This window comes from Xenopus laevis, chromosome 3L (genome assembly GCF_017654675.1).
Source record: "Xenopus laevis strain J_2021 chromosome 3L, Xenopus_laevis_v10.1, whole genome shotgun sequence".
Classification (NCBI taxonomy): domain Eukaryota; kingdom Metazoa; phylum Chordata; class Amphibia; order Anura; family Pipidae; genus Xenopus; species Xenopus laevis.
The window spans coordinates 129,320,351-129,341,513 of record NC_054375.1 but is presented as its reverse complement, the minus strand read 5'-3'; the positions used below and the strand labels follow the sequence as shown (position 1 = coordinate 129,341,513).

At 43.5% G+C, this 21,163-nt stretch overlaps 1 protein-coding gene across 1 annotated transcript; it reads right to left on the bottom strand.

Moving 5' to 3' along the window:
- Positions 1 to 10,064: 10,064 nt before the first annotated feature.
- nif.L (low molecular weight neuronal intermediate filament L homeolog) lies at positions 10,065 to 17,097 on the bottom strand. Its single transcript, NM_001086012.1, is given in 4 exon segments — positions 10,065 to 11,156; positions 11,970 to 12,094; positions 12,658 to 12,978; positions 16,320 to 17,097. Coding segments are annotated over 4 exon segments (1,410 nt in total). The 5' UTR covers positions 17,037 to 17,097; the 3' UTR covers positions 10,065 to 10,909.
- Positions 17,098 to 21,163: the final 4,066 nt, after the last annotated feature.

The following is a 21,163-nucleotide window of genomic DNA, read 5'->3' as shown; positions in this document are numbered from 1 at the left end:
CCTGGGATAAGTCTTGTATGTATTCAGGGTGCTGCCATTCTATATTATTTGCTCATTTCAGTATTAGGGGGCATCTTTGACTTCCGCAATGACAATATGTATCATTTTCTTGCAGTAGGTTCCACCCTTCCATTCTGCTTCCCTTATCACAGTGATTTTCACATTCTTTGGGTTCACGACCCCCTTATTAAATATTAAGTTTACAGATGCACGTCACTCTAGTGTCGTCCCAAAGCCGTCTATTGAAAATCTTACCCTCACTGAGGAATAGTTAGGACGGCAAATAAGCACTAATTCCATTGGGGTTTAGCTTTGGGGGTCTTTGTCGCCGTTTTGGGATCACCAGTAGCTGATGAATAGGAATGGGACCCCAATACTTGAGCAGTTTATTTATATATTTTATCTATACAGGACCACATTTAATTTGAGGAAGAAAGCTTCTCTCCTAATTCAGGTCCAGATTGTCCCATAGAACCAGATGCAATTCAGTGAGAAAAACTTCAGGGTCAGGCTGGGCCGGTGGGACACCGGGAAAAAACCACGATGGACCCCGCCACGCATGGGCCCTGTCGACCCGATCCCTGCCTGCCTTCTGCTGTTGCTTCATCCAAAGTTTGCGTGCTGAGAGTGGGAGGGGCAGGCGGTGGGTGAGCGAGCAGCCGGCAGGGGGCCCCGGAGTGGGTGTGGGGGCCCCTGTGGTAGTGGCCCTGGTGAGCCTTGCATGCCTCACCTGACCCTGCTTATCTCACTGATTATCAACAATACATGGGGAAAACTGAAATGTTTTTTTCTCTGGCTGTAATTTTTCACATGGTAAACCATAATATAACGTTTTATCATTGATTTGAATCTGCCTCATGGTATGAGTTAAAGGAGAACTATACCCCCCAAACAATGTAGGTCTCTATAAAAAGATATTGCATAAAACAGCTCATATGTAAAACCCTGCTTCATGTAAATAAACCATTTTCATAATAATATACTTTTCTAGTAGTATGTGCCATTGGGTAATCAGAAATAGAAAACTGACATTTTAAAAAATAAGGGCCGCCCCCCTGGGATCGTACGATTCACGGTGCACACAAACAAATCAAACAAACTATACATGTTAGGTCACATGAGCCAATTTACAGACAGAGTTGTGTCTTGCTTCCACACTTCTTCCTGTTACAGTTAGAGCTGCAGTATTTCTGGTCAGGTGATCTCTGAGGCAGCACACAGACCATCACAAAATGGTGGCTCAAGGCAAGAAATGTAAAAGGGCAATATTTACTTAACTATATATACCAGATTGATAAGATTCTTTAATATGCTACTTAATTTGGTATTAACTATCTGTTGCTCAATTATTCATTTTGAGGGTATAGTTTTCCTTTAAGAAGGAGAGGCAACATGCTGGCTGCCTTAAAGGACAAGTAAAGCTAAAGTCAGTGGGGAGGTGCCAGTTTGTTTAGCACTCTCAGTGACTTTAATCAATTGTCTTCTCTATCCATAATAATAATATGGGGGTTTACCTTTAAATAATAATGTATTATTAAATACTGAACTTACTGTACCAGCCCAGAGGTGCAGCAGCCCTGTAATTATAATGATTCAGCCCTTCATAGCTATGCACAGGAGTTCCCCATTTGGATCTTGCTAGGAGTGTCTGTGACTCTGCACATGCTCAGTGTGCTTTGTTGAGAATCTAAGCTTAGGAGTCATCTCAAATCATCAAACAGAAAAACGAGGTTTGCCTGTCATATAGGCTGATGCTACTGGGCTAATTATTAACCAGCTTTGTATTGGGATGTTCTATATATTCCCTATATTGTGTATATAGTCCTGAAGCTAAAGTAAGTGAGAGCAGCCAGGGGCGTAACTATAGAGGAAGCAGACCCTGCGGTTGCAGGGGGGCCCAGGAGTGTAGGGGGCCCAGTGAGACCCTAATTAATTAGCAATTTTAATATATCTTGGTAAAATAGGCCAACTTATAAATATTTTGGGGCCCTAAATTGAATTTGCTATGGGGCCCAGTAACAACTAGTTACGCCACTGAGAGCAGCCCAAAGCATGTGCAGTGAATGAGCAGGAGCTACTGAGGAAGAGCTAATGGGGCATCTTTAGAGACACAGATGTTCCCTGCTAAATGGTTAGGGTGGTAGGTGTAGCATTTCTAGCCTAATTCTTTGTTGAGTGTTAATTCTCCTTTAATTTATTTCTCCTATAATACACAACTTGAAGCTGTGAGCAAGCAATGACATTGATACCTCTCCGATTGATGCCTCAATCAAGAAAGGAGGATCCAACAAGTCCATTTAGTTCATTCTGGCTCCATTCAGGTCGCATCACTGCCCATCTGCCCTTTATACCAATAAATTCTAAATCCTTTTAAATACCACAGATTTTATTTTCAAGTGCCAAAGCAAATAACCTGTGTCTGTGCGTGCGGAGAGCTGAGAGATTTGCCCACCTCCCCTGCTCCAAGATCTCCGGCTCCACAGCTGCTCTCAATCCATTTAAAAAGCCATTAGGAGAGAAACAGCAGTGCACTTAACCCTTCATGTGCTCAAATGTGGGAAGGAACAGCAGTGCCAAAATGATGAAAAATGATGAAAAACGAATGTGTGTGTGTATATATATATATATATATATCCAAATGCTTGCACTCTAATCCAATCTTTAGTACTGCGGGGGCAATTCCAGAAAGGACCCGCAGTCAAAAATTTGTGAAAATAATCAATCTTTATTCATACTTGTGCATCCAGGTATTCATTATACATGTTTTAGTTATACAGGAGCAGTGACCAGCTCCATGTTGTAGCTCCCACCCTTCCCAGCTATAGTCAGGTGATCCCACTGGTGTCTAATAAAAGGGCAGCCAAGTTTGTGAGTTTTACTTTGAAAGCAGCAAGTAAGTTGCAGGTAAAACCAAGTCCCTTTGTAAAATGTATAATGAAGCAATAGAATTCTTAATGAATCAGATGAAAATTGAGCGTAGGACTGGCCAGATATGGGATGACTTTGACGTAGTTGGCCAGCTTAAATATATTGCAGTATATGGACAAACAATCCCTGTTTTGTTTAAAGGGTAAGGCATTTTTCAGTAGCAGTATGCACAAAGTGTCTCTGTCTCTAGACCGGCCCTTCCTGTCAGTGCAGACGCTATGGGTTTAAGTATCTACCTCCGGAGGCAGGACAGAAGAAGAAACTTCAGGCTCCACCCTCCTCATATATTCTGATGCTCCTCCTAATTCCTTCAGTTTTTTCTTCTGTCCTGCAGGAGGTTAGGACAGCAGTTTATTTTTTTTTTTATCTTATCTTCTTATTTATTTTACAAGGACCTATTACAGGTCGTCATCAGCTGGCCCTATACTACTCCACAGGACTGGTTGAGGAGCAAAAAATATGGGACTTATCCTGCAGCACAGTAAAGTCTCTCAGAGACAACTACTGTGCCCAGCTACCACACCCCATACTCCACAGAAGGAAACAGCATCGGTAGCGCAGGGGGAAGTAAATCGGAGCTGACACAGCTACCGCACTTCCGACTTGCTGATTACAGGACTCAGCGCCAAACAGCTAGCCGCACTTCTGGGTTAGTTTACCATGGCGCCACAACGTGGTGCATGTACACTACGTGGCCGCCATTTTGTCGCTGTCTTCAGGCGCGCAAGTCCTACAGCAGCGGCGCCATCCTCAGCGCTACCAGAGACACAAGGCCTGCACAAGGATTGAGGTATACATGGGGATCATAAGGGCACGTTACTATCTACAATCTGTAGGATATACACGCCTACTCAGATATATAGACTGGCCACAGACATAGATATATTAATGCTCACACTATTACTTGTTACAGCTACTAGTGATTCTATTTATAAGATGCAGACATGCTCTTTTTTCTGTCACACAGATACAACATCTGTTTAAAGTGGAAGTCATGGATACAGACAATGTATAACTCCTCGGATATGAATCCTACCATCCCTACACCTAAGGCCAAAAAGAAGCAAGCCAAGTGTTCAAACAACCAGTCTAGGAAATGCAAAAAATGTAAACATTCATTACGCAGAGGGGAACAAGAGATCTGTCAGGATTGTGCAGAACCATCAGACTCTGCCAGTTTTATCACCTAATCCCATCCTATCTCAGGATATTGAGGAGACCCCTCAGATTAGTGACACACAGGGACAAAACCCTTCCACTTCAGCAAAAACACCTCAATTTGAGGAATTATTTGATTGGATTAAGTCCACAATTCAATCATCGGTAGCCAAAGTACCGAGCCACAGTAAAAAGCCACAACTCATTTTAGATATAAATTCTTCTGAATCTAGTGACATCAGTGATCAGGATAGTGACCCAGAATGGGGTGAGCTTTCTATTAATGACAATTCCTCCGATGACTCTGACAACGAACATCAGTACCACTTGCTGGCAGGCAGGGCCGGAACTAGGGGTAGGCAGAGTAGGCACGTGCCTAGGGCGCAAAGCTGGGAGGGCGACAGGCACGTACCTCCTCTGTCGCCTACCCCAAGTCTGGTTCCCTTCTCTGTCCGACTCTGCATTTTTTCTCTCTTTTTGCGCTTCTGCGGGGAAGGGTGGGGGGTCGTCTTCAAGATTTTTTTCCTGTTTGGCAAACTCACATACAAGACAACTGGGTTCTTTCAATCATCAACGAAGGTTACAGAATCCCATTCGACACAATGCCCCCTTGCACATTCAAACGCTCGGTCTTACCAAAGAACCCCATCAAATTATAAGCACTAGTCACGATAGTCAACGAACTCCTTGCCAACAATGTCATTGTGACAGTACCTTTAAAAGAACGTTACAAGGGATTCTACTCAAACTTGTTTCTAATTTCAAAAAAGGAGGGCTCCTTCAGACCAGTGCTCAACCTGAAACCGCTAAATCAGTTCGTGACCAAGCAAAAATTCCGCATGGAATCAATTCGATCAGTACTCATGTCAATGACAGAGCAATGCTACATGACGAAGGTGGATCTGCAAGATGTCTACTTACATGTTCCCATCAGGGAGATCTCCCAACGGTACTTAAGGTTCACGATTCTCGAAAGACACTACCAATTCAGAGCTCTTCCTTTCGGCCTGTGCACGGCACCCCGGGTTTTCACAAAGATCCTCAGCCCTCTCATTACGTGTCTCAGACGAACAGGGATCACTCTCTCCCCATATCTGGACGATCTCCTGATAAGGGCGACATCATGCGAACAATGTCTGAGTGAAACTCAAGTTTGCGTCACCACGCTCCAGCAACATGGCTGGCTCATAAACTACAAAAAAGAGTCAACTCCGACCGTCACAGCGTATCCAATTCCTAGGAATGTGGTTCGACTCTTCCATCCAGACGATCTCACTGACTTCAGAGAAAATTCAAAATATTACGCTCACAGCTCAACATGTCTCCGTCCAGACCACAGTGTCGGCGGAAATCTGCCTTCGCCTATTGGGCTACATGGTGGCGGCACTGGAGGCCCTGCAATTCGGCAGGTTTTACATGAGACTTTTTCAAAATCATTTCTTACACCACTGGAACAAGGATCATTTCAACCTGTCACAACAAATTCCAATGACCAACTCAGTCAGGCGTTCATTAAGATGGTGGACACTCAAACCCAACTTGATTGGCGGGAAAACATGGACTTTGCAGCAATGGACAGTAGTCACCACGGATGCCATTCTAACGTGCTGGGGGGCAACCTTTCCGCCCCGCACTTGCCAAGCAATCTGGTCACCAGAGGAGGCGAAATTAGAAATCAATGTTCTGGAGATCAGGGCAATAAGGAATGCCATCTTTCATTGGTCACAAGAACTGTCGGGTCAACCTCTCAGGATACAATCAGACAATGCCACAGCAGTAGCTTACTAACAAACAAGGAGGTACTTGCAGCGCAATGAGGGAAGTAATTCAAATACTAGAATGTGCGGAGTCCCACGTTCCTGCACTCTCAGTGGTATTCATTCCATGTATCCTGAACTTGGAAGCGAATTACCTCAGCCGGCAACCTCAGCCGGCAACAGTTAAACCATCCCGAAGTTTTCCAACAAATCATGTCCAGATGGGGGGCACCAGACATAGACATGCTAGCGTCAAGACACAACTGCAAGGTGCCTACTTACTGCGCCAAGTCTCAGGACCCGGGGCAGTGTTTGTGGACGCTTTAGTCATACCATGGCGTTTCCACCACTTGCCCTGTTACCAAGGATCATCCGCAAGATCCATCAAGAACGGACACAGACCATCCTCATCGCCCCAGATTGGCCCGAGGAGGGCATGGTACTCGGAGATTATAAATATTTTAGCAGCTCCTCCAAGGCGGCTACCTCTCAGAAAGGATTTACTGACTCAAGGACCAGTAAAACACAACAATTTACAATGTCTGCATTTGATGGCATGGTTATTGAATCCGAAATATGGCTTTCCAAGGGATTCTCCAAACAGGCCACAGACATTCTACTGAAAGCAAGAAAACAGTCCACAACTAAAGCCTATCATATGACATGGAAGACGTTCATTGAGTGGTGTGAAGCAAGGGACTCACCTTGGCGCCAGGCTTACAAGCAAACCATTGTTGAATTTCTCACTCAGGGTTTCCAGTTAGGACTTACATTAGCCACTCTCAAGTTTCAGCTCTCTCACTCCTACTTCAACACCAGTGGGCCAGGGAACCAGACCTTATCCAGTTTTTACAAGGGGTAGGCAAGGTTAGGCCTCCGTTTAGGGACCCTACACCACCGTCAGACCTTACTACTGTACTAACAGCATTACAAGGCCCACCTTTTGAACCATTGGCTTCATGCTCCCTAAAATTCCTTACTTGGAAGATGACTTTCCTCTTAGCTATTACATCCGCAAAATGGGTGTAGGATATGGCAGCTTTATCCCAAAAGGAGCCCTGGCTCATACTGCACCAAGACAGGGCGGTGTTTCGAACAGTTCCAACCTTTTCTCCCAAAGTGGTCTCCTCTTTTTACATCAACGAAGAGATAAACTTACCTTTATTGTGCCCGAGACCCTCAAACATGAAGGAGAAAGAATTACACAAACTAGATGTGGTCAGGGCGGTTAGATACTATTTAGATAGGTCCAAGCCCTATAGAAAAACTGATACGTTTTTGGTCACTTATGGTAGAAACAAAGGGTCACCTGCTTCTAAAATGACAATTGCTAGGTGGTTGGTGGACAAAATAAATTGTGCTTACGATCTCAGTAAACAACCCAGACCTTTTAAGGTCAAGGCACATTCCACCAGAGCACTGAGTACTTCTTGGGCTCTCTATAATTCAGCTACACCTGAACAGATTTGTAGATCGGCCACTTGGGCCTCACTTTCCACACAAAATTTTACAAACTACACGTTTTTCACTCAGCCCCTGCAGCTTTTGGTAGAAAAGTCCTACAAGCGGCAGTGAGGCACTAGTAATTATTGCACCCGCCCAAATTGGGGACCAGATTTTCCGGTAAGTTAAAATCTATCTGTCTTAAATATATTGATAATGGGTTGAGTGCAGAGGACTCTTGTATTTGTCTATATGTATTTTGTGGTCACAGCCTCATTGCACCCCCGCCTAATGGTTTTAAAAATTAGTGGTGAGCACAACTTTTCCTTGTTTGTTATATGTGTGTATATATATATATAATGAGAGTACTGCCTATATAGTAATCACGGATGCCTGGGTGCCAAATAAATTTGATTTCTTCTCCATAAGACCTGCGAGTGCGGCTTCATCTTTGCATTGTGTGTGTGTGTATATATACCGTATATACTCGAGTATAAGCTGAGTTTTTCAGCACCCAAAATGTGCTGAAAAAGTCTACCTCGGCTTATACTCGAGTCAATGACGGGAATGGCTGAACCTGATGGAATTGCCCCCAGACGGCTGCAGCAGTGACTTTGTGCTTTCGAGGTAGCGGCGACTTTCTCCCCAATACTTTAGTTCTATGATGCGGCAATTCCCACGCTGCAATACACGGGACAATGTTTGATTTTTTTTGGCAACATAGTAGATGATGAAGCATTATGCAGGAGCCGCAGGGGGAAGTGACGTCACCGGTTTGATTATGGCAATCGCTATCTGAAGAGTAGAGCGCTTACTTTGAAGAACCGTAGCAGGATAAAGAATGTGCATATGGATTAACTGCTATAGCGGTTCGGGAGGCACAAAGGTGGCCATACTATTGAAGGTATTCTGTTGTTACACCTTTCCTTCTCCTTGTGCTCAGTGCTCGTTGCTGTGAAACTCCTGTGCAGCTGCCTGAGACATGGCATGCTGGAGAGGGCTGAGCTGCCGGAGACATTGTGTGTTTGCTTCTGGAAATTATTATTGATCCCAGATCGACCTCCACCCACCCGGCACCCCCAATCAGGTCCAGACTGAGAATTAAAATAGGCCCTGGCATTCAGTTACACAGAGGCCCAATCAGCCCAAACAGAAGCCCAAACAGCCCACTAAATACTGACTTGCTATGGCACCTTATAGCAGCCCCTCTGGCATTTGCCAGAACCCACCTATTGCCAGTCCGGGCCTGCCCCCAATGATGAAAAGTGCACAGTGGCCCCATCTCACCTCCCTGTGCCCTTATGCGCCTTTAAGCTTCTCTCACCTCGGCTCGCAATGCCCCCTCTCCCCTCCTCTCTGTTGCCCCTTCACTAACCCTGTGGCCAAGGAAGCAGTTTCGGCTAGTGCCTCTGGATCCCCCTTATCCACCTGCTGCCAGGCTGCTGCTTCCGCTTGTCTGCGAGTATCAATGATGAAAATAATAATGATTACACGTGAGCAGTGCTTTCCCTGCCCCTCTCTCTAGCAGATGTGCCCTGGTGCTTAGGGGCTGTTGACGGATCCCTTCATGCTACATGTCACACTGGACTTCACACACTCTCTGACCAAACAAGATTTGCCTTCTCTGCTGCTTCTCCCAACTTGGCCCATTTAAACATCACATATGTATGTATGTGTATGTAATGTATGTATGTGTATGTAATGCATGTATGTATATGTATGTATGTATATATGTATGTAATGTATGTATACCCTTACAACAGCAAGTGTGGACAGCACTGAGCTGTGACTGCAGCCTTTTCGGATCAGTAAGTAAGAGGCGAGTTCTTCCCTAGCAGAGCGCATGCATGAGTGTGTCTTCTGCTGAAGATGTCCTAAAATGCATTTCTCATCCCATGGCTTATACTCAAGTTTTACATGTTTTTGTAGGTAAAATTAGGTAGCTCGGCTTATACTCGAGTATATACGGTGTGTGTGTATATATATATATATATATATATATATATATATATATATATATATATATATATGTAGATAGAAGGACTCGCACACCATTTTTAGTGAATAAAACAGTGTTATTTTATTCTTAGATGCATTTAAGAATAAAATAACACTGTTTTATTCACTAAAAATGGAGTGCGAGTCCTTCTATCTACTTGTATGACGAAAATTGACCTACGCACCCGAAGTGATCTTAAATCTGGTAAGAGTGCATACACACAAAGACTGAGAAAAATGTATTTATCAAACAACTTCAGACTAACGTTTCAGCCCCATCAGAGGCCTCTCTGACTTTGAGAAAGGCCTCTGATGTGGCCGAAATGTTAGTTTGATAAATACATTTTTCTCAGTATTTTAAGTCCTGTGAGTACTAATTGTTTTTGGAATGGATGGAAATGAATCGTTGATCGTGCACCCAGGCATATGAACACTTTATTGCCGGCTATTTGGTGGTTTATATATATATATATATATATACACACAGTATATATATATATATATATATATATATATATATATATATATATATATATATATATATATATATATATATATATATATATATATATATAGTTTTTGAGAAATTTGAAAGCTGGAAAGAGTCAGAAGAGGAAGGAAAATAATTAAAAAACTATAAAAAATAATGAAGACCAATTGAAAAGTTGCTTAGAATTGTCCGTTCTATAACATCCTAAAAGTTAACTTAAAGGTAAACTACCCCTTTAAATCCTAAAGATGGAGATAGCCATAGCAAAGCAATAAGGGAAGACACATTTAGACTGTTACAGACAGTTGTATTTTATTGGTGCATTCTCCGTACGCACTTCTCCCTCTAGACAAGACCATGCATTAGGTTACATAACATTACCCGCAGCCCCACATTGGTGTTGCCCTATTGCCCCTCCCCCACACATCCCAGGTTGGTCTGTCATGTTTGCAAAGCAGCAGCTTCCCCCACCCCCTGCCTTGTGCATTATATGTGCTACCAGCTTTTTTGGAGCCTGAGAGATGGCCTTCCCTAACCCACCGTTCTATCGCGCCGATCACTCAGACAATGCATCGGCCTCTCTGGTAGCTTGAGGTGTCGTTTTTTGGATAATCACAAAGCTTTGTTCTTAATATGCTTGGAAAAGGGGGGATTGGGTGAGATGGGGCAGTGACAAAGGCCTCAGCTACAGGTAATAGAAATATATGGATGATAATGGTGTAGTATTAATCTCCTGTGAATGGCTGGTTTGTGATATTCTGCAGTGTCGGTAGGGAAGGAACTTAATGATATGTTTGCCCATCTGTTGGCCAACAGAAACACAACTTCACCATATAGTTGACTTATTTCTACTGGACCAGCGAGTCTTGCCATTTTCTCCCTTATGCTTGCCCAGTGATATCGTAAGACCCCCTGTAGAACTGTGTACAACAGCTGGGCACGTGGATTATTATCCTATTAGATATTCATACAGCAAAATGTGTTATGGTTAAGCTTTAATTCGGTAAAGCAGGTTTGGATCATTTTATTTTAACCTTCTCCATTGCCATCACAACAGGTAAAGAGATTAAGGGAAATAATGTTTTCTTTCACAAAATCTCTTCCAGTGGAACTTCTGGGGCTCTACACGTTCATGTTAGTTTGCTGCAGCTTTTTGTGAGATCTTTTCTTGATCCCCTGGCTTTGAGGTTTTGGGTTGGCCAGAGCTGCCTCCTTTCCCACCCTCTGGTGACTCTTTCTTCTCCTCTTTCCTGATACTGATGGTGCTTGTAGTGGAGCTTCTGCCACCGGAGTATGACCCAGAGGAGAATGGGTAGCCAATACCGAACATGCTGCCTCCGCCCACTGAGGTTAGACGTGTCTCCTCCCCTTCTAGGAGTTTCCTATAGAAAAAGACAGGAGAGGTGATTCTTAGATATATACAGTAGGGCAGTGCTTGTTGGACTTTCAGTTCAAACCTTCTTGAAATCTAACCTTGGGTCAGGGCCACCCTTAGCTACAGACATAGGAAAACATTATATCCAGTATATCCACTTACGTACAGTTTCAAGAAATCAGAAATGTTTTCACCCCATAGCTCACCCTAACTTGCCTTCAAGTTGGGCCATAAGCAAATATTTTTGTTTTCCTAATCCTCATCCCTAACTGGTAAAGCTCAAGTAAAGCTCTCCTGCCTCTGCTCCAGGCTCTCCTATATGGTTCAGCCCTACAGTTTAGGAACCACTGCAAAATGGGTATATAGAGTCCTGTTTATGATAGGGCATAGCTTGTAGTATTTATACAAGGAGACTACCCCATATTCTCCAGCCGTGATTATATCACCTTTGTAGCATATTGTTGGTGGCCAAAGTAAAGGATGCTTTTCTTTTGTAAGAAAGGAATTTGCTTTGCACTAATAAGAAGGAGTTTAAAAATAAAATATTATAAGTGTTGGCATATTGAGAGAAATTAAGTTGGTAAGCAAGGGTATAAAAATGGACAGTGGTTTTGTGTTAATATCCATGGTAATTATATTTTCATCCAACCCTCTGTAACCCATGGAAGGCTCTCGTTTACCTTTAGAGACAAGGGCCCTTAAGGAATATTCCACCATTAAGAACTGGAGACTAACAATTTGCATCTTTATATGTATCTTTAGATATTGATTTATTCTACATTTTATTTTTTGGCCATATCTAAAGGGAGAGATCATGTACCTGTAAGCAGCTATTTCAATATCCAAAGCCATCTTGACATTGAGGAGATCCTGGTACTCCCTCAGATGTCGTGCCATCTCTTCCTTTGTGGTCCTCAAAGCATTGTCAAGCTGGCCGATGGTATCCTAATGAGAAGAACGTATTTCATGATGTCAAAGAAAATACTAAATGAAATACCAGCTCACCTTGGGCTCAGACGATTTTAGGGTTTTTCTCAAAAGCACTGGTTTAAGTCTTCTAAAAATGTGGCCTATCTTCAAACCTACTGGACTTATTATATTCTTTAAAATTTTGAAGTGCATTTATAGCAGGAGTGAGGTGGCAAATAATAAAGGTTTAATGAAGCTTTAGCCCGCCCAACAAGAAATAACGTGTTACATATGCATTTGTCCTTTATTGGGAAGCCGTCTACTTGTAGGGGATCTCCAACAGTTCTAAACCTCAATCATAATCCAAATTATTAGTATCAAATAAAGTAAGAGGTCTCAGTTTGTTCCTTGTAACGTGTCCATGACTACTAACATTATTCCTTTAAATGTTATCATTATGTTCTAGGGATGGGTGAAGGGTGTGTGTGACCCTTTCTGAGCCTTTTCAGGAACTATATGCTGGAATAATGCTCATCAGTGCAGGGAACATACATGCTTTCAGCCAAAGAATATCAGTACTATCCCTTTTAGAGCATTACCTGCAGATGAGACATTTCTTCATTACTCCTATCCTCGGCTTCCTGCAGCTGCCTCTCTAGGGACTCGTTGGCACTGCGCAGAGCATCAATCTCCAATGTTCGTGCCTGGAGCTGCCGGCGGTACTCTGTGATCTCCTCTTTGGCCTGACGGACAGAGTCGTTATTCCGGGAAGCTTCCAGAGATACGTTGGCAATCTTGGCCTGGTACCACTCCTCGGATGACTGCTGATTGCGGGCAGACAGAACCTCGTACTGCATGCGGATTTCCTTCAGTGCAGCCGTCAGATCAGGCTTGCTAACCACATCCATCTCCACAGAGATCTACAAAAGATGAAGTTATATTCATCAATCTGAAACCTGAAAGGCATGAGACAGTGGCTGATTTATCTTCTCTTTTCCCTGGTCTTTATTTCATTGCACTTATATGCCCCCTATTGCAGTTTATAAGGATATTAGAGATGCTGCACATGCTCAGTAGGCTCTGGGCAGCTGTTGAGAAGCTAAGCTTAGAGGTCTGCAGAAATCATCAACGCATTAGCAGGAGGTTGGGGTGAAAGCTGTCATAGAAACTGATGCCACCAGGCCTGGATTTGTGAAAAGACCACCAAGGCCCGGGCCTAGGGTGGCAGAATTTTAGGGGGGTGGCATGAAGCCCAACCACACCCACATTGGTTCAGAAAGTCTAGGGCTGATCATGAGATACAATAGGTTTTTCAATTTCCCATTTGACAATCTCCAGTGCTCCTGACCTGTTTAATTTAATTAAAAATTAAAATTTTAGCATGTGCACAAATGAAGGGGAGGGGTGACAAATGGCAGTGGGCCTAGGGGCGCCAGCTATGTAAATCCGACCCTGGATGCCACAGGGCAGATTATTAATCAGTTCTGAAGTAGAATGTGATTTTGCATAATTAGATCTTCACTGCTAAAGGCCTATAGTTGCATTGGGCTGGTACAGAAGCTTAAAGGGCACCAATTGAGAAAATATATTATCCCCAACCAAAGGTGTGGGCTAATAGAGCTCGCACTCTGGTTGGGGGTAACAGTAGCTTTTTTTTAAAAGATTAAGCGCTAAGCCACCCACTCCTAGTACGAATGGCCATGTCGGTCAGAGCTTCTGACGTCAGGTGCATGCGAATAATTAGCAAGTTGCGGCATTCACTCATTATGCGCATGAATCTTCCCAAACATGGCCACTTGCACTGGTTGGGGGTAACTACTGTTACCCCCAACCCGAGTACAGACTCTGCTAGCACACACCTTTGAATCTTGGAATCTTTAATGCAGCTGTATTCGGCTTTTATTTGCATTAATTAGTGTAAAGGTATGGGATCCGTTATCCAAAAACCCCTTGCGGTTACATTACGGGAAATCCATCTTCCATAGACTCCATTTTAATCAAATAATTCTAATTTTTAAAAATGATTTCCCTTTTCTTTGCAATAATAAACAGTACCTTGAACTTGATCCCAACAGATATAATTACTCTTTCTTTGAGCAAAATACTAACATTGGATTTATTTAATGTTTTTTGTAGACTTATGGCATGGAGATCCAAATTACAGACCGATCCCTTATCCAGAAAGTCCAGATAATCTAAACCCTAGCATTCTGCAGAACAGGTCCCATACCTGTACATTGTATTCATTTGTATGTATTATTGTAATGTCCCCCTGTTTAATTTAATTTATTGTTCTGCTGTACAGTGCTGTGCACATACGTAGCAGTATATAAATAAAAATAGACGTATACAGTAGAACCTCAATTTTACATCCCCTGATTTTAAGTTTTCCCTCATTTTACATTGTTGTTTTGTGATGGCCTATATCTTATGGAAGTGTGAGGGTTCAACTCTGTAGGGTTGAAGGCAAGACAGAACTGCATTAAATCCTATACAATGCATATCCATAAGGAGGAGAAATAATCAGAGGATCACAAATCCTAAGTAATCTCTTGCTGGGTAAGAACATTGCAGGGGAAATTCAATATAATGGTGCGTAGCAGTAAAGCACTGCAGGGAGGGCAAACCCATTCAGATGGAATGGACATAGAGACAGTAATGTTGGACGGACACTCGGAAAACCAGATCAGATTTTATCCTTCAGGAAATAAGATTCCCTGTAGACAAGGAATTATAATGAGATTCTGCTATAAACTAGGGAATATCCTTGGCCCCTCTGTAAAAAAACAATTTGCATCATGTTACCCCCCCCCCATACACACACACACTTGTGTAACCTTGAGTGAATGGTTTTGAAGGTATGGGAGGGTGTCGGGGGTTGCAGCTCCTTCCGAGTTCACCTTCATTATCAGTTCTATCAGAAATTCTGCTCAGTCAGGGGTGACTGTTGCTTTCTCTGAACATAGGAGAGGTAAGAACTGGGGTTAAAGAGGGGGTGTTATCAGGCATCTGAGTTTTTACTCCCTTGCTAATATAAAGGTGTTTCCTCATATAAAGGTGTTTCCTAATATAAAGGTGTTTCCTATGCTCCCTGCAGGTCTAGGGAGACAATGGGACACATTTATCATCAACGTATGAAAACAGAGCGCTCGCCATTCACTTGATAGGGATTTTTTAGTGGGTGACAGTGAGAGTTTACCCTTTGATAATTACACACCTAAAAGCCCATACATTTTACACTAATAGACTCGACAGAGAGAGATGAAACTGCACCGATTGTTTATGTTTCATACAACTGCTGCTCCGTGTGGCCCTGGAAAGTAGGTTCGTGCGGGGCCCCTACTAAACACAGTGCTGTCTAACAAGCATTACAAACGGTTACAAGCTATAGTAGAATAGGGACACAGTATCACGTACAATTGATCCGTATTCATCAGTAGCTACAGACAGTCCATGCACGAGGGCATATATATATATATATTTGTGTCATTTCATATAAAATTCTGTGTCCAGCTGCAGCCATGTTCATAGGGTGGGTTCCATGCGCCTCTGCAGTGCAGGGCAGTTGCATAATACAGGGTGTGGCCCATGCAGGAGCACCACAATATTCATGCACATCATCAGCCTGAGCGCACGGAATTCCACTATAATAACAGCACTCATATACTGCACACTAACTACTTGTCCTGGGCTACTTCTTTTAACCCTTGCCTTAACACAAGTAATGAAAGCAGCATTGGCTAGTGCTACCAATTCCATAGCAACTTATCCATGCCAGTTAATTAATGCTATAAAATGTCAATACTACGCACAACTGTGGAGTGAAGGTTTGAGGCATGGTATAGGTGGAGAGCACACATTGCAATGTAAGTTTATCCATAGGATGTCCCACTGGCACGTGTTTAATTAGCGTCTCTCTCTCTCTCTCTCTCTCTCGCACAAGTTGGGTGCATCAGATGCAATAATATAGAGAATATATCCAGTAGGGGAATTACCTGCCACAGTTCTACACTACTAGTCCATTCCTGTAGGGGGGTCTACCTTTTAGCCCAATCAGAAAAAGGACAGTCAGAGCTTTCAGAATGTGTGATTTGACCTCATTATAAGACCATAAAGCATACACACACACACACACACACATACACACATGATATTAGGAGCAAGGTGCCAAACCAACATAGGAATCCCGGCAATCCCAGTGTATGAGATAGCAGATGTAGCATCTCTTGCAGAACTGTCCCCTCCCAAATTGTAACCTTACCTGCGCCTCCTGCACGGAAGCCTGAAGCTCAGCAATCTCCTCCTCATGGACTTTCCTCAGGAAAGCGATCTCGTCCAGCAGCGACTCCACCTTCTTCTCCAGTTGCAAGCGGTTGAGGGTGGCTTGGTCCAAGTCCTTCCTATAGTTCTTCATGACATCCTCTGCCTCCTCCCTCCTGGCGGACTCCTGCTCCAGTTTGAGCTTGAGCTGCTCCAGACATGCCCCCAAGTGCTCGTAGTCCAACTGCGCTTGGTCCTTGTCCTGCTCCTGCTCCTCCAGCTTGGACCTCAGCTCCCGGATCTCCTGCTCATAGATATGGCTCAGCCGGGAGGGCTCTGAGTGCTTTTGCCTCAGCAAGGTCACCTCGCTCTCCAACAGCTTGTTCTGCTGCTCCAGGTGATGGACCTTCTCAATGTAGGTGACAAAGCGGTCATTGAGACCCTGCAGCTGCTCCTTCTCGTTGGTCCTGACAATCTTCAGCTCATTGCTCAGGGCAGTGGACTGAGAAAGGTCAAAATGGTCCTGGGCTGAGCTCAGGTGTCCTGGGGAGCGACTGACCTTCCTGTAGGAGGAGATGTTGCTGGTGTAGGCTTCCCTGGGTCTGTACGACTGGGACCTGCTGCTGCTACTGTTGGTGGTATACAGGAGGCTGGAGGACCTAGGGGAATCCCCAAAGATCTTCTTGTAGGATGAAGTGTAGAGCTCCCTGGAAGTCATGGCTGTAGCTGCAAGGTGGGTGTGGGATGCTGCTGCTGGTGATAGTTATGTACTCTCCTCCACTGTCCCAAACACAAAGCACACTGCAGAGCTGCAGCATCCCTCTTTATATAGAGCTCTACCCACCCATCCCTCCATCCCTTCTAAATGCTGCTGGACACGCCCCCTGCTGCTCCATGTGCACTTGCTCCTCTCTGCAGTTTGTCAGGGAACTCAGCGACTGCTGCTGCTGCACTGCTCTGGGCTAGGGGGTGTAATTCTGCTGCTACCTGATCTTTCTGAATTTTAAATTATACTTTATAAAAGGTTTCCCATCCCTAACATGATGCACATCTAGAGAGAGAGTTAATGAAGTGGCATTTCGGACTCCATCTAGAATATACATTGTTATTATTGTGTAAGCTTGAACGCATTTCCTTAGATCAAGACACACCCTGATTTTAACTCTCAGGCGCTTTCATTGTGAACGACATTGTGCCTGTGAGCTGTGCAGTGTAGAATGCAGATCAGTCACATAATAGGTAGATAAATATCACACAGGAATGGAATTTTGGGAACTCAGTTGCTGATCCAGCACTCAGGCCAGCCCTGTGTCACTGATATAAACAGGAGGAGTAGGGGTTAAACTGCAGGCTATTGTCAGTTTAATCTGTTCATCGGACATGTTGGATATGGTTCCGGTACATTGGCTGAAATTGCTGTGGTCACCAAAAAAAAAGGCTCATTGTGAGCCAGAGCCTGACTAAGATAAAACTGACCCTGTTATACAATGAAGCTCTGCTTTACTGCCCCACCCCAGCTCTCCCCTCCCTACTGCAGGCACATTTGCTGGGTGGGGAGGGCACAGGGATGTCCCCAGAATAATGCAGTCAAATGAACTGCAGCTGCTTCCCCCATGCTGCTCCCTGCACAGGCTCCTGGCATGCTCTGGGCATAAGGCACATTAATCAGAGACAGAACATGGCACATATAGAGAAAAGACAAGTCTCACTGCTTCCAGTCCCCAGCGTCTGACACACTGCACTGCCCAATGCTTATTATCTGATAACAAATAAAGTGAACAGTAGGCACAGACAGTATTTGCTTTGGGGGGAGATGTCCTATCTCCTGATCCTGTCTCATAACCTTGAATTGTACAGCCACCATCTCTCTGTGCAACGCATAACTAGACTAATAATAATGGGAAATATGCACACAAAGTTGCTGTTGCAGGGGAAGGACCCATTGCAAAAATATTCTTTGGACCCCACTATTTATACATAAGGAAAGGCACATTGGGGTTAGGGAGATGCACACATTTAGCATAAAATGAGTCAGTATTTAGGGCTCTGCTACATGTTATTTTGGCCTACAATGGCCACCCCTCTTTCTTTGTCCCTTAGTTTGTTATTCTGAGCTTGCTTGGTCAGTAGGCAGAAGGTATTTGTTGTATGGCATAGACAGAGGAGTAAGGGTATCTGCCAACATCTGCCCCCTCCTGGAATCTATTAAATGGCACATCAGGTTGCAGAGGAATGGATGGTTGGCACAGGCTAAAACATTTCTGTTCCAGGGAGTGTGCCACTTATACATTATAATACTGTAAGTACCACATCACCCCATGTATCACTTCTCCTTGAGTAGTACCCCATGAATCATCACCCCATTCATAAAAACATCCCATGCATCATCAACCCAGTTATTAATACTCCCATGCACCAATACCCCATGTGTCATAACCCTATACATTAATATCCCATGCACCATCATCCCCCATTCATTAGTACTCCATGCACCAATACCCCATGCAACATCACCCCATTCATTAATACCCCAAGCACCAATACCCCATGCGTCATCACCCCATTCATTAATATGCCATGTGTCATCACCCCATTCATTAATACCCCATGCACCAATACCCCATGCGTCATCACCCAATTCATAATATGCCATGCGTCATTACCCTATTCATTAATACCCCATACACCAATACCTCATGCGTCATAACCCTATACATTAATATTCCATGCGTCATCACCTCATTTATTAATACCCCATACACCAATAACCCATGCATCATAACCCTATACATTAACATCCCATGCGCCATCACCCCATTCATTAATACCCGATGCACCAATACCCCATGCGTCATCAACCAATTCATAATATGCCATGCGTCATCACCCCATTCATTAATACCCGATACACCAATACCTCATGCATCATAACCCTATACATTAATATCCCATGCGCCATCACCCCATTCATTAATACCCCATACACAATGCCCCATGTGTCACCACCTCATGCATTAATATTCCATGCGTCATTACCCCATTCATTAATACCCCATGCACCAATACCCCATGCATCCCCACCTCATTCATTAATACACCATGCACCAATACACCATGCATCATCACCCCATTCATTAATATCCCATGTGTCATTACCCCATTCATTAATACCCCATGCACCAATACCCCATGCGTCATCACCCCCTTCATTAACACCCCATGCATCATCACGCCACACTGTTTTTTACAGCAGCCTTTCTGTGTATTTTTATACTTTCTCTTTCACTGCATCCCAAATCTGTGAAATAAGGGATCTGCAAGCTTGTTTGTTTTAACTTACGAAGCAAAAAAACGCCTCTTGGTTGCGTGTCAGGTGGGGGGTGGGTAATGACTTTATTAAGAAGCAGATTCCCGGGGGGCAACAGTCTGTGTGTAGAGAAACTGCAGTAGAGGATGGGCTGCTTCTCAGCAAATTGATTCTTCAGCACCTGCTTAGTTTCACTATTGACAAAGGAAGAGCAATGGAAATATATGTGACTGCAAACGTTTGACTCAAACTGCACTGAGACCATAAATAATCACCATAATGTTATAAATACATTTATATAGTTCGTTTTGTGGTATAGAAAACAGGGGTGTTGCAGGTATTCCGGATTTGTGTCGGGGGCCCCTGACATTCAAGTGACCCCATCTTCTTCTTTCCATGATATTCCCAACATGGGCACATTAATATAAATGCTTGAGTAGGGTGAGCCGCCTCATACAAACACCAATTAATTCCTTTTCATTTTAGCCCCCTGGTTCCAATTCCAGATGCAGCAGGACCAAATGTCTTGCTTTTTGGGTATTATACAAGTAATTGCCACTGTACTTATACTGTCATGTGTTTTGGACCTTAAATATGGAATTGACATGACATCCTTGAATGGATGACATTTTGACGTGTTCAGGGGTTTTTTACATTCAAGTGCCGTTGCATTTATCCTGCAAGGTATTCTGGAGTATTATCTGTGAAACTGACTCTTTTATACTGTAAAGGAATCTATTTAGAAAATGTCTTTAAGTAGCCTCCCCCCAAACACATAAATCGGCATCCGTCTATATTCCCAGTAGTGTGAACGAATATCCTGATTGGTGCAGCCTTGTGCCTAAGAAGCATCTGGGGTCAGTGCTGTTTGCACCATAAGCAGCTTATAGATTTTTGAGCATGCTCTGATTGCACCTTCGTGGCAGATCTACTGTAAAGCTAAAACCTTAAGTACAAAAAAGAAAATGTTATACAGTATATAACGATGACAACTATGTGGAATTCATGGTGTAGAAAGGCCGGCGACGTTAATACTGCTGCTGCAGAAAGCCAGGTGCCAAAGCACTAACACAGAAGTTAAAGGGAACTGTCATTGGTATAGCCTTGCACAACAACTGTATCCAGTATCTGGATCAACTTTATACATAGAGTTAATATAACTAAAAAATATAAAAATCCACACCTTTATTGAAGCTGTCTAATGTATCTGCCAATTACACAGTTCTCACTGTAAAAAAATCATTTTTGCATTTTAAAGGGCAAAGGGTAAAGTCTAAAATAGAATAAGGCTAGAAATGTTGTATTTTGTATACTAAATATAAACATGAACTTACTGCACCACAAGCCTAATCAAACAAATAATTTATGCTTTCAAAGTTGGCTACAGGGGGTCACCATCTTGTAACTTTGTTAAACATCTTTGCAAGACTAAGACTGTGCACATGCTCAGTGTGGTCTGGGCTGCTTAGGGATCATCATAAACAAAGCTGCTTGAGTTCTGCATGGCTGGGAAGTAAGGCGGGGGCTCCCCCTGCTGT